General features: G+C 51.6%; 1 protein-coding gene across 4 annotated transcripts in view; it reads left to right on the top strand.

The window, feature by feature from the left end:
* The window catches only part of MYO18B (myosin XVIIIB), a 56,342-nt gene that overhangs the window by 32,277 nt on the left and 10,061 nt on the right, over positions 1-14,004 (top strand). For all 4 annotated transcript variants that reach the window (XM_064674865.1, XM_064674863.1, XM_064674864.1 and 1 more), the window contains exons 34-39: positions 489-635; positions 3,697-3,810; positions 4,269-4,385; positions 5,049-5,132; positions 6,211-6,348; positions 6,607-6,792. In XM_064674865.1, coding sequence (XP_064530935.1) covers positions 489-635; positions 3,697-3,810; positions 4,269-4,385; positions 5,049-5,132; positions 6,211-6,348; positions 6,607-6,792 — 786 coding nt within the window. The remainder of the gene's footprint in view (positions 1-488; positions 636-3,696; positions 3,811-4,268; positions 4,386-5,048; positions 5,133-6,210; positions 6,349-6,606; positions 6,793-14,004) is intronic.

The following is a 14,004-nucleotide window of genomic DNA, read 5'->3' as shown; positions in this document are numbered from 1 at the left end:
CAGGGATGTGGCTGATGGAAACCAGGGCTGGGCAAATGTTTTCTGAGAACGTCTTTTTTGGGGGAGAAAAATGTGGTATTTTGGTGGAATCTGCTAGTTCTGATGTTCACAAAATTTATTTGCTTCCTTTCGTTTAACTATTAAATTATTTTTATTTGAAAGAGCTGATGGAGTCACCATCTCTGGAGGTGTTCGAGAAGTGACTGGATGTGGCAGTCAGTGCTCTGGTCTAGTTGATGAGGTGGTGATGGGTCAAAGGTTGGACTCAATGATCCTGGAGGTCTTTTCCAACCTAAATTATTCCATGATTCTGTGATTCTATGATTCTATGAAAATGGTTATATTTATACATACATATTTAATATGTTCTGGCATCATGACCTCGGCATTACCAAAATGTTCTTACGTTGTGTGGGGAACGCCTTGGGTTGAGATGAGAGGTTCTGATGAAGGTGAAGGGCTCAGGACACCCTCTGTCCCCTCCCCAGATCGGCCACCGTGACTTCGACGTGGAGAAGCGGCTGCGGCGGGACCTGCGCCGGACACGTGCCCTCCTTGCCGACGTGCAGCTGCTGGTGGCGGCCCCCACGGAGCCCGGAGCCAGCTCCCAGGAGCTGGAGCTCCTGCGCAAGCAGGTGGGGACCTTTGGCAGACCAGGGAAGCCACAGGGAATATTTCCAGCTCTCCTGCTTTGAGTCACATGCAGAGCGAGCGGTGACCCGGCGAGCATCGCCCACGCAGGCAGGGTGCAATGCCTCACACACTTCAAGGGCTCCTCGGAAGGAGCACTTCCCCATAATTAAGTCAACAGTGTTTAAGTGTTTTTCCCTTTTTTCCTGTTAATTACCTTCTGTTTGGAGTTTCTCTCTGTCTCTTATGCTCTGGGTTGGGGCGGTGTTGCCATAGGGATGCTGTGAGCAGGAGCAGGGATTGCACTGGGTTTGCTGTAGTTTGAGCAGAGATACCCCGTGTTCAGTGGTGCTGAGGGAGCACCTGCTGAGCAGCTACAGGTGTGTGCCAGCTTGTGCCCACCAGAGCAGGGATAACCCCAGAGCGAGCTCAGGGTGCCGCGGAGTGCCCTGCCATGGACAGGGGTCCCTCGGGGCTGCCCACCCCAGGCTGACCATGAACATGCATCCCACAGTGCTGAGCAGGGGCTGAGCTAACGGTGCCAGTCCTCTGAAACAGCTCAGTAATTAATCTGTACTGTACATTTCTCCTGGAAACAAACTAATCGGGAGGCATGAGTGATTCCAGCAACATCCAAATATAATTGGGATGGTAGTTCTGCATAAATAACAGCTGTGAGGAGCAGCTGTTCCCACCTGTGCTGAGGGAGAAGGGGAAGGTGAGCTCAGCCTGATGGAGCCAGCAGTGTATCTGTGTCCATGGCCATGCCCATGTCTATGCCCATGTTCATGTCAATGCTTGTGTCCATTGTCTGAATATTCAGGGCAGGGGATGGCCATGGCTGGGACAGGCAGTGGGAATGGTAATTTTTGGCAGTCATGTGTGCTCTCTCTTATTGACCCAATGATGTAATGCTGCACTTCATAAATCCTTCAATGTTTCCCAAATCCCACTTTGGGGCTGGAGAGGTTGCACCACGCCTGTTTTTTCCCAGCCCCTGGTACTCTTAATGGGGGAAGCTCCCTTCCATATGCTGATCCAAGGGACCAGCAGTGATGCTCTGGGATGCTCGCTCTGCCCAGGGACTGTGGCCATTCCCATGGCGTCCAGCCCCATCTTACTGGGGGAACAATGCATTTGGGCAAAGGAGTTGGTGAAGGATCTAAAGAATAAAGTCCTATGAGGAGTGGCTGACAGAGCTGGGGGGGCTCATCCTGGAGAAAAAGAGACTCAGGGGGGACCTTCTTGCTCTCTCCAACTCCCTGACAGGAGGATGTAGCTGAGGTGGGTAGGGCTCTGCTCCCAGGGAATAAGGGACAGGATGAGAGGAACTGGCTTCAAGCTGTACCAGGGGAGGTTCAGATTGAACATCAGGAGGAATTTCTTCATGGAAAGGATGGTCAGGCATTGGAAGGGGCTGCCCAGGGAGGTGGTGGAGTCTCTATCCCTAGAGGGGTTCGAGGAGTGACTGGACTGGGCTGGGTGACAAGGCAGGGATCGGGCCCAGGTTGGACTTAGGGTTGCCTTGTGTTCAGAGTGAGTGAACAGCCTTAATTTTGGGGATATTGAGTTTTTGCTGTGCCACCAACATGAGACTCTGCATGTGTTAAAAATGCCACGTGATTATTCTGTCCTTTAAATTTAAACAATCTCTAATGGCATTCATGACGACTTTCTCAAAAGCCAGTGCATCCTACCACCAGCCCACGGACCTCCACAAGGAGAAAAGCTTTGCTAAAATGCTGCACTTCCGTTAATCAAAATCCATATGGCTGGAAGTATAGCATTGTTTCTTAATAAGGCTGAGGCATCCATTTTACGCAGGTATTTAACAGATGGTGTTCACAGCAAACTAATGTTGTTCTGAAGTTCATACATTATGCATTTTGGGGGGGAATTTCAATTTATTCTTCCCAAGTGGGAAAATTCCATTACGCAAAGTGAATTGGAAGCTGGTATTTAATGAGAGGTCTTGGAGATGTGTTTCTCTCCGGTTAAAATATGAGGAATTTTGGTGAGGTCATGGCAGAGGAGAGATCAGTCCCAGGGCTGGTCATGGATGCAGCTGCTTCTAGAGGAGCAGAGGTGGGAAAGCCCTTGGCCATAAAACCAGGGATCAATCCAACTGGTGTCTTCAACTCATCCCAGCAAAACACAGAGAGTATTTTTCTGCTGGTGCCCCGTCTAGTGGGAGGTCTCAATGACCTCCCACAGTGGAGGGAAATGAGCTAAGGATTGCTCCAGTTATAATCATTTCATGATTTCCCTCTTTTTGAGGGGGAGAGTTTAAAAAAGATAAGTAAACCCTGAAAAAACAGCCTAAAATGCTCAAGCTCTCACCGTGGTGTGCAGTGGCTACTGTTGCTTTCGGGAGCTCCACAGGGAAACCGGGACCAGGCACAGGAAATGAGCAGTGAGCCGAGGGGTTCAGTTTTCTTTTTTGTAAAGAAAAGAAAGAAACCCCAGGGAGCAGGGAAAGGAACTGGATGTTCAGGTCCAACCTACATAAACTCCTCCGTCCTGGCAGGGGAGAGTTTTCGGGATGACGCTGCAGCTTCCAGGTGTTTGCAGCCCATTGAAGATCATTGTGATCTTAATGGCTGAGCTGTAAAACCCGAGAGCAAATTAGCATTTATAAATGTGATCTTCCATGTGTATTTGCAAATGCAATTTACACCACATGAAAAGCCCATTTGCAAACCCCCGAATCATGAATTGCTCTAATCAGGAATTACATGTAATTCACATAATTTTGCAAATTAATGATCCCAGCTCTACATCCCGGAGGCAGAGGGTGGATGTGCTATGGAGGGCTCTCTGCCATGCTCACCGGGACGGACAGAAGTGTTGGAATCTGTGGTGAGATGTGCTGGGAGCTGTCAAGGAAGCCTTGTTTTCCCTGTCAACCAGGAGCAGACAGGCTGAAGAGCAGCACAGGTTTAGAAGGTCAAGATTCCATGTGTTTTACCGGGGAAAAATGCTCCAGGGAAGTGGGAATAATAGGCATGGCTGTATGCTGTGGGGCAGCATCATCAGTGATCATTCCCCAACCCTAATTTTTCCCAGCTGGAAGAGAGTGAAGCAAAGTGTGCAGAGGCTCAGAGGAACCAGCAGACAGCGGCCCTGGAGCTGGAGAACTTGCACACGGAGATGGAGACTCTCAGCAGAAGCAAGACCCTGGTGGGTTCCTGGAGATGTGGCCAGGGTAGGGGAGGTAGGAGGGCACAGTCCCCCTTCCTTGGGTTTGGCAGCAATCAGCAGCTGGTTTGCTAAATCAGAAACTACCAGCATGTTTAGTAAATCACCTCAGCATATTTACTACATCGCCAAGTATATTTACTAAATGTCCGAGCATATTTACTAAATGTCTGAGCATATTTACTAAATCTCTGAGGATATCTACTAAATCACCCAGACTGTTTGGAAACAACAGCCCCCAGGTGGTCTAATGGGTGGATAAAATTACTACAAGGGCCCAGCATCCCACAGTTCTGCTCTGTGGATACCAGGAGCTCCCATTGCCTTTCTGGTGGGTTGGAGGCTGTTGGCAGCATGTCCCAGAGGACACTGCAGCCCGGGTGATGTGGTGGGTTCCCTGTGGGATGTGTGAGCCCGTGGTCCGGTGGATCCTCCTGCAGGTGGATGAGCAGCTGTTCCAGCTGCAGCACGAGAGAGCTGATCTCCTGAAACGTATCGATGAGGACCAGGAAGACCTGAATGAGCTCATGGAAAAGCACAAGGCTCTGATTGCCCAGGTAGGAGCTGGCACAGCATCTCCCTCCCAGGGAGGGCTCTTGGAAAACCCTGAGCCTGGCACAGAGCAGCCTGTGATCCCTGTGGGTGCACAGCAGGGTGGGAACCTCAGGACACCGATGTTGTGATGAGAAAGGGACAGCTCATGGCTCTGGCTCCTCTCAACTGTAGTTTTGAGTCTTTTTTCAAGTCTTGGCTTTAGTTCCAATATTTGTGGAATCCTACAGCTGTCTCTCTGGATCCTTTTTTTATTCTTTCTTTCACTGCTTTCTCATGCTGGGACTTCCTGTGCTCTATCCAGACCATGTCAGGCTCTCCCAAAGGATTGTACTGGGACCTGAGGGACACCAAGGCTCCCATAGGCACAGGAGCAGGCCAGCCAGACTGACAATTCACAGTCTGGTGCCCATGGCAGTGGTGTTATGGATCCAGGAGTCTGTATCTGAAAGGGCCCTGTGGGCGGAGATGACCTTGACAACATAGTTTCTGTCCTAATCCGCAAATATTTATTTCAAAAATTAGGAAAGCTGCACTGGGTCGGGAGACTGAAGCTCTTGCAGTGCAGTCCAGGTGTAGCTCACTGTGTTGGTGGTAGGAGGTGGCACGAGCCAGGCCCCTGCTCCGAGCCAGGTTCTGCTCCCACCGCCAAATTTCTCTTTCTGCAGTCGGCAACAGACATCACTCAGATCCAGGAGCTGCAGACACAGGTGGAGGATGTGAAGAAAGAAAAGCAGAGCCTGCAGGAGAAGGTAATTCCTGCCCAGCCTGTGTCACCCAGAGCTGGGGAGTGGGAGCATCCAGGTATCTGATGGCATCTGGGTCCAGCACATCATCTGTGCCAGCTGTGGATACCATGCTCTGGTCTGAAATGAGATCAAATGTCTGTCAGTGTGGCACAAAGCCATTTCTCCTCTGTGATGTGGTCAGGAGCCTCTCCTCCTCCTGATGGGCTGTGAGTGCCCTTGAGAGCAGCATGGGTGCTGCTGAGTGCCCACAGCCCTCGGGATGGGATGGGGCCAGGGTAGGCTGTGGGGCTCTGCCAGCAATGGCCTTGAGCTGCAGAAACCTTTCCATGCCAAGGCTCTTGGGATTCAGAGCCCTACTTATCCCTCCTGATCTGCTGGTGCTGTGGCTGGAATGGGGCTGACCCTAGTGCGGGGCTGGCCCTGGGTGGACACCAGTGGGTGCTGCACTCCCTCGCCTCTGCAGCTGTGCCAACCCTCCTGGAGTGATGGATTTAATTTTAAACACATGAGTAATCCCATTAAGTTAAGTGCTTTATTGGAGCATAGCTAAGCTGCCCAGGAATCAGAAGCAGGACTCGCTCCCTCCGAGGCGGAGCGGGTGGTGCTTTAGAGATAGGCCGGATAAAAGAAGGCAAATTCCTGTAGTTCTAGGTCAAATTCAAAATCTGAACCCGAGTTGTAGCGGGATCACTAAAAGGGCAGTTTCCTTTGGAGATCTCAGCCTAACAGTTGAGGATACAGCTTGGCCCAGGCAGCTTTCCACACAGATTGTGAATTTTTACGCCTGCTGTCCTCAAAGAGTGTGTGAGATGAGAAAAGCAAAGGAGACCCAGACACGTGTCACTTGCCAGCAGGTTTTTCATTCAAAAATACATGTTGGTGTCAGGCCTGTGCTGTGTGGCTTTAACAGCAGGGAATCCTTTGGGAAGTGAAGGCAACACTTTGCTGTGGTGCTGTTACCTCAGGCTTACGAGAAGCCCCCAATGCGCGTGGGGGACTGGTGAGGGATCCAGGAGAGGTCTGGGGAGGTGTTTGCATGGCCAGGAGCCAGGAGGTGCTAACACAGCCCATCCTCACCCAGCTGCAGGCAGTGCAGGCGAGAGCGGCGCAGCTGGAGCAGTGCCCGGCTGAGCGCTCCATCGTCAGCCGGCAGGAAGCCCGGATCCGCGACCTGGAGAGCCAGCTGGACTTCCAGGCTGTGCAGATGAAGCGCTTTGAGGTACCCCCTCCTCACCTTTGCCTGTAAATGGCAGGCACAGCGATGCTGCCACCACCTCGGCTTTGGGGAAGGAAGCACCTGGGAAGGGGTGGGGAGGGCCAGGCGGGAGCTGCAGACAGTCCATATGGTTCATGGCACTGCTGTTACCTCTGTGTGCTTTGCTGTGGGGTTAATATTGACAGTCAACACTGGCTTGATGCTCGTGGAGAGCTTTCTAACACCTCATCTCCACCCCCCTTGCTTCACCTGGCACCCCAGGTGCTGGTGCTGCGCTTGCGAGACAGCATCATCAAGATGGGAGAGGAGCTGGAGAACGCGGCCGAATCGGAGGCACGGGAGAAGGAGAACACCAGGTACTACCAGAGGAGGATGGAGGAGATGAAAGCTGACATGGATGAGCTGGTGCAGAGGGAGCTGGAGTCCAGCCGCCGGCGTGTGGAGCTGGTAAGGAGGTGCTGCTCCTGGGGGCTTGGGCAGTCCCATGGCCATGGGTGGGGATTGCTGCTGCTGGAGGGTATCCCTTTGTGACCCCAGATTGGTCTGAGAGCCCCAGAAATGTATTTTCTGTGTGATGCTATGTGTGCCCTAAGTCTGGGGATGGAGCTGACCCCTCTGAAGGCACACTGTGGGTCTTGGGCTACTCCAGAGCTTGGAGGAACAGGGAATCACTTTATATCCCTCCACAGCCCCAGACTGTTGAACCAAAGCTGTCCTTGAGGCCCCTCATGTTCCCTTTCTCCATGGCTAGGTTGGCATCCTGGGCAGTTCCTTTTCTCCATGTTTTTTTTTTCTGGGAGGGAGTTGGCTTTGGCTGTTCCACTTGAAGAAATGCAGTTCACGTGTAGATGTGGCATTTGGGGACATGGTTTAATGATGGCCTTGGCAGTGCTGGGGGAATGGTTGAATTTGATGATAATAGAGATATTTCTAACCTGAATGAATCTGTGATTCTAAGTTGCTCAGGTCATTCCTGCACCTCCTCATGCTGGTTTCCCTCATGTCAGGCAGAACCACAGTGGATGGGAAGTCCTCTGTCCTCCTGCCAGTCCCCAACATGCCACGTGCTGATCATGGGGCTCAGTGTGCTGGTGCTCAGGGCTCAGTGCCAGCTCCTCGCAGCGCTCCTGGCTTTGCCAAACCCACCCCCCTGCGCCGTGGTGGTGGCTCAGATGGTGCTAACCAGCAGCTAAACCCACTCTGAGAGAGCAGAGCCTCAGCTGGGTTTGGAGAGCAGCAAAAATAGATTCGCCTTCACTTTACAGCCCTTTACCAGCATCTCTTTTCATGTTGTTTCTTCCACTAATCCAGGGGAAAGCCTTTCTCCTGAGCAGTAATTGAAAGATATTGCAGTTCTGCTGCCAGCAGGGCCAAATCAGGAGCAGTTATCTTATCAATGATCTTTTATTTAACAATCAAGGAGATTTCAGCATTTATTCCACCCCGAGGCTGCCAGCCTTCCTGAGGGGAATGATGTGAATCATTCCCAATCCCTTGCCTGTGCCAGGGACAGGCTTTGTCCTTGCTCTGCCAGGCTGAGCCCTGTGTGCTGGCACACCACTCCGGCTGCTAGGACACCTTTTCCTGGGCATGGATCAAGGTCAGAGTTGTACAGCCACTGATGCTCTGCAGAGCCAGGAGGTGTTGGAGTGAGAGGCTCTGGGTGCCCCTGGGGTGCTGCAGGCATGCTGGGCTCCTTGGGCCACAGGGTTCCTTGATCCTGCTACTTTCCCTGCGGGATTGAGGGAGCCACAGCTGTGTTTGCTGTGTTGACTGGGTGTTTCTTGCAGCTTTGTTGGAAGCACAGTGTTTGGAACACAGATGTGCTGGCTGTTAGGTGAGTTCTTCTCACTGTGTTTTTGGGTTTGTGCCGATATTTTGAGAAGCTTTTTTGATGTTTCATATGGGGATGTGAGTGATGGGTGAAGCAACGTACTTGGACTTCTTAGCACTCTCCTGTTCTCCCACATGAAGTGTGCAAAGAGGTCTGAAAGGGATTTTAGAGGCACCTCTCAAATAAGACACAAAACTCCATAAACAGCTGAACTTGTATCTGCAGGAGGAAGGAGCCAGCAAGTCCTGCAGTGGGTGGGCTCCTCCAGGCACATCACACTATCCCAGTTTTTCCATGCTGGCTGATCAGAGTGACTGCTCCATGAGAACAGACTCCATGTGCACGGCCACACCAGAGCCAAGGGCTGCTGTGACTTTCCCGGGAGCAGAGGCATCCCCCAGACTGTGTGTGTCCTCTTAACAGCACTTAAATAAAACATGGGGCAGAGCTGTGATCGCAGAGCCCGGCCGTGCTTGTCGGGAGCCTGGCGGGGGGAACATCAATAGTTAATAGAAAGCCACTTATGGCTCTGCTCCTGCTAAATCCCCCATCAATTATAAATCCAGCGTGAATTATTCACTTGACATTACTTAAGTCATGGTCTGCACCTAACAATTTTTTTTTAAATTTATTTAAATACCCAGTGGCGAGGTTGTGGACTTACCATGCACTGTTGAGGTTCAAGGGGTGCTTTGAAGGGACAAGTCCATTGCACAGACTGGGTTATAAATCCTGTCTTGTTTCCTGGGGTCCTAAGAGCTGCTGCCTGGATAGGTATATATATGGTATCTATATACCATATGCAAAATAGAAGGTATTTTGTTCTCACAACTTCTATTTATTAATGGTTGAGGCACAGGAAAATCCTGTGCCACCATCCCCATACCCCCAGCCAGGATCAGGGAGGCTATTTCCATCTCTCCCTTGTTTTCTACCCAGCTTTGTGCAGTTGGAAGGCAGATTTGTGCCATTCAGCAGGGAATATCCAGGGAGGAGCAGGGAAGGGAGCTGGAGAGCTGTCTGCCAGGCAGAAGGCTTTGCCTTATAAATTTTGTAAGAAGGATGGATTCTGAACACTTTCCAAGTCCGGTGCCATCAGAGCGAGGGAGGCTTGGTTTGTAACAAATGGCACTTGGCCCTGCTTGTCTCTGCTCTGGCTGCATGTACTGGGTTTCCTCCCTGGAGCTGTAGCTCCTATTCCCAATAAAATCTGGATCCCAGCCTGCAACAGCTCCTTGTTTCTCAGCTGCTGTGCTGACACCCAGAGCTTGACAGGCCACCTGCTCTCCTTGGGCTGCAGCAGACACTGAGCCACGGTGAGGAGTGAGAGATGGATTTCCAACTTGGAGTTAATCCTGGGGAGCTTAAAACAAGCCCTGATCTCTGGGCTTGTCGTGTGTGCAGATACGCTCGTGCTTGTCCCCGTACGAGTGTCCCCTTGTGAAGCTGCAGTGCATGGAAGGATGGAGCAGGGGCTGGAAAAGATGAACCAGAGACTGGGAAGGATGGAGAAGGGTTAGGACCAGGCATGGGGGTGGGGTGTGGGCAATGAGCTGCTGTCACAGCAGCTGGGACCAGCCACCATCTGGGGTTTCCCTCCTGAGGCTGCTCATGGAATGGGATGGTGCTGACTGTGCTGCTGCTGACTGAACTGCCCATTCAGCTTGGATTTCGTGGGAGAAACCAGTCATCTGGGCTGGGGGTTCTGGGATGGGACTGGGATGAAAACTCTGGAATGTGGTCCAGCCATGGGCAGGCGCCCCTGGAGTCCCTCCTGCCTGGAGAGCCAGGTGCTGCCTTGATGGGATGCCCAGGGAAAAGCAGGGTCTGATCCTGCTGGGATGAAGCCCTGGCTGGCTGAGGTACAATCCAGGGAGATTTACTATATCTCCTCCTGGCCCTCAGTACCCACATACAGCTCCATTAACCCTGGAGCCCCTGGCCCTGGCACACCACGGTGAGGGAGGGAGTTGCAGGCGCTGTCCTAAAATCAAGTTTCTTTATCCTAAAATCATTTTCTTTAATGAAGCTGTGAAGTTCATCAGCATAATAATTAACTAATTGTACAGAAAACTGAAGTACAGGTGTGAAGATATTCTTCACAGGTTTGGTTTTTCCATAAAAAAAAGGTGAGACCTCAGTGTAAATAACCTTTTTTTCTGGTTCTTTTGCTGGCAAATCTGTGCGCTGCAGCCCCACTATGGCCACGCTGTGTAACACAACACAGCCTGAGGTTTAGGATTATTTTTTTGTTCCTTTGCAAACTTTAAAGCGTTCTTTTTGGTGCTTCCAGTGAACTTTAGAAGCAAAGCAAGAGCTGATTGTGCCTCCAGCTGGGAATGCCACAGTCCCACCCAGGCAAACCCTCAGCTCCCAGCAGGGTCCCAGCAAACCCTCTGATGTCTCTTCAGCCCTCAGCCCCCTCCCTGCCTGCTCCTGGGTCTTTCCAGCTGCTCTTTCCTTGAAAAGTTAATGACTTTGACGAAGTGTAACGACAATTATCATCAAAGGCAGCCGGTCCTTAGAGGTGAGGTTGGGTGATGGAGGAGCCAGGAGTGAAAACTCCGCTGTGTATGTGCTAATTAGAGCTGTTGTGATTCTGCTTTGCCTTTAAAGGAGTAAATTCTTTAGGAATCCATCAGCACTGGTGGCTGCTCACACACCAATTACGGTGTGTTGTTCACCCTTCCCCCCCCCCCCCACTCTTCAACCACGCAAATTTTGTCACTTCAAAATCTCTGAAAACCTGCGAGGTAATGACTTAATTAAAAATAATAATGATGGATGAATACTGCAGGTGTACACTAAATTATTTAAAGAAAAGTGATCCAAATTGGACTAATTAGATTACACTTCACTTGAGGTGGATGGGAGCGTGCAAGGGTTGTGTTGTCACAGCAGAACCACAAGCAAAAATACAAGGTGGTGACAAGGACGCAGCCCTGAATGCTCTGTGGTGCTGGCCTGGGCATCCCTTAGAATCCCACAAATCATTTCCCTGCTGATTTTGGTTATTTGCTTTTAACTTCTCTTCAAATGCTTCTGCGACAAAATTAGTTGGAAAAAAAACCTCTTAAGAAAAACAGCGTGTAGAAATCCTTTTCCAGAGAAGCAATGAAAGCAAAGCTGGGATGAGGAGAGGTGAGGGAAGGGGAGGGAGCTGCTTACTGAGATGTCCCCCCTCTCCCTGTGTCCTGTTGAGCTGCCAGCCAGTGCCCCTTGTGCTGCCCTGGCTGCAGAGGGCTTGAGCATCTCCTCCTGGCTGTTGGAAAAGTTGGATTGCAAATGGCAGGAGGAAGCTGCAATGATGTTCAGGGAGGTGGTGGAAAGAGGAGTCTCAGCTGCCAGCTGTGCAGGGGCAGGGCAGGACAGCAGCCCATCCACATCTCCTCCTGTCCTTGCTGACTGTCCTTGCTGGTGCAGAGCCTGCTCTTGCCTTGATCTCTCCTGCTGTGGCTCTGGGTTTGGTGACAGCCCTGCTGCTGAGCCGTGCCAGTGGCGGGGTGTCACGGTGTCGGGGTGCCAGGGGCTGTGTTCCTTGGCTTTCTCCTGTTTGGATTTCCACAAAGTGTCAGTGATATTTCCCCTTTACAGCAAATCTCTTCCTTTCCCACTGTCCCTGCAGTGAGAGCAGATGGTGCTGGGAGAGGTCAGGGGGCTGCAGGGGCTTTGAGCAGGGTGGGTGCAGAGGGTCCGTATGAACCACAGGGAAAGGCATCCAGCAGGCCAGACCTGCTGCTGAGCACTTGACTGTGTCATTCACAGTAGGAGTTAATGATTTTTGCAGTTTAGCTCATGTTGTGACAGTCCTTCCATCAGGGATGTGCAGCAGCCTCCTCCTGTGAGCCTGCGGGCGGGGTCACGAGTCCAGCTGTGAGCAGCAGCTCTGTGTGGGTTTGCTGTGTGCTGGCCATGGCCGAGCAAGCTTCTGTGTCCCTTGTCTTGGGAGAGCCTTTAATCCAGGCCCCCTGTCAGTAGGAATCAACCTCAGCCTTCTAAAATCACAGCTTCTGACGTGCCAGTGGGACGGTGCTGCTGGGGTTCGGGAGTCCTGTGCTCTGGGGCGACCTGTCCACCAATTGTGAATGGGAGGATCTGGTTTGGAAATGTATTCGGAACCAGGCAGAACACATATTTTATTTATTGGCTATAAAATATGCATCAGCTGGGGGTTCTGAGCTGGTCAGGCCGGTCCTGCTGTGCGTGACTGACTGGTTTGGTGGAAGGAGCCAGAGTTGCTGTTGCCAACAGGGATTTGACAGCAAAGGATGCTCCTTGCAGCCCCCCGGTCAAGCTGCAGCTCTATTTGCTCGATATTATGAGTTTTCTCAATGAATATATTTCCTCCTTTATTTGCCCCCATTTCCTGCTCAGAGGAAACAAACAACCAGCACTGCCCTGCAACTCATCCTGCATGAAGAAGTCAGTGCTCAGCCCAGGAACTGTAGGAAGAGGGAAATGCTTCTTGGATTTACATTTAGATTGAAACAGCGTGTGTCAAAGGTGTCTAACAGCTCCCTGAGTGCCAGGGGCCTGATGTTGGGACCAGCTTTGTCAGTTTGTGTTACGAAGATGGTATTTTGCATTTGAAATACAATTATATTGACATAATTATTCCTTTTCTCGACACATTTTAGGGTACAGAGGATAACATAAAGTGCCTCCGTGGATGAGATTTGGGCCAAGTGGGATGTGGCGTTGAGCAGTGTGCGATCTTATTGATAAACGAGTATTTTATTTTCAGGCTCACATTCAAATTGCCACTCATGTGGCCTGTGGTCAGGGCACCCCAGGGTTATCCACAGTCCCCAGTATCACCCCACATCCCCCTCCCAAGGCCACCAGTGTGGGTGCCACAGACTGTGGATGCCCAAGGACGTCCCTGGGGGGAGCCAGGCTGGAGCCCCAGCTCAGCAGCATCAGCCCCGTGGAGGTCCCTTTCCTCCCATGGCTGTCATGCAGAAGGTAGCGAGGTCGGGGGGTACCCCACCAGCCACCGGGACACACTGTTTGGTGCTCCCACAACCATCCCCGGGGGATTTTGTTTGTCGGTGGCTGGGGAAAGCAGGGTTGGGGTGCTGGGGGAGGGGTGCTGCTGTGTGTCCGGCTGCCTCCCTGCCCATCTCTGTCAGGTTAATGAGAGAAGAACGGAAGAGAGGAATTAAATGCAGCCACTGAACTATATTTAATTTGCACCGTATCCTGAAGCCAAAGAGCAGGTTTAACAGAGGCTCTTATCAGCCTGTGGAAGGGCTGAGCTCTTTATCTGGTGGTTATTTCGCTGCCTTATCCTGCAGTCCCAAATAGCTGAGCACAGGCACATAGGCACCTGGACCCTGAGGCTCTGTCCCCTTGGGCTTTTCTCCTCTTGGGGGTTGGTGTTTCACTGCATGCCCCATCCTGAGCCCCTGAGGTCAGCCTTGGTGTGGGAGCATCCCCACTGCCTGGGCCATCCTATGCCGTTTGGAGCAGTTCCCTTGATGAAACGAGTCCTTTCCACTTTCTGCCTGAGCCGGGAGGGAAGCAGAGGGCTCAGAAGCATGCAGTTTCAGAAAGCATTTCTCAGAAACATTCAGGTTTTCACCAATACTGGTGCATCTCCAGAAGCCACTGTGATGCTGTGAGACCCAAACTGGGCTATTTCCTTGCATGTTTTGATGAACTGAGATGCTCTTCCCCTCGGGCCTGTGCGTCCAGTGATTCCAGGACTGCCATTATTTGGTGTGACAGTGTGCCGGCTCCTGCGCCGGGGCCTGTCTCAGCCTCGCTGCAAATCATCCCTCACCTTGTCACCGCCGCGATGGCGATTTCACAGCTGGCAGCTT

The sequence above is a fragment of the Pseudopipra pipra genome, chromosome 18 (assembly GCF_036250125.1).
Source record: "Pseudopipra pipra isolate bDixPip1 chromosome 18, bDixPip1.hap1, whole genome shotgun sequence".
Classification (NCBI taxonomy): Eukaryota; Metazoa; Chordata; class Aves; order Passeriformes; family Pipridae; genus Pseudopipra; species Pseudopipra pipra.
Note: the sequence above shows the minus strand (reverse complement) of the source record. Positions and strands in the feature narration are given on the sequence as shown.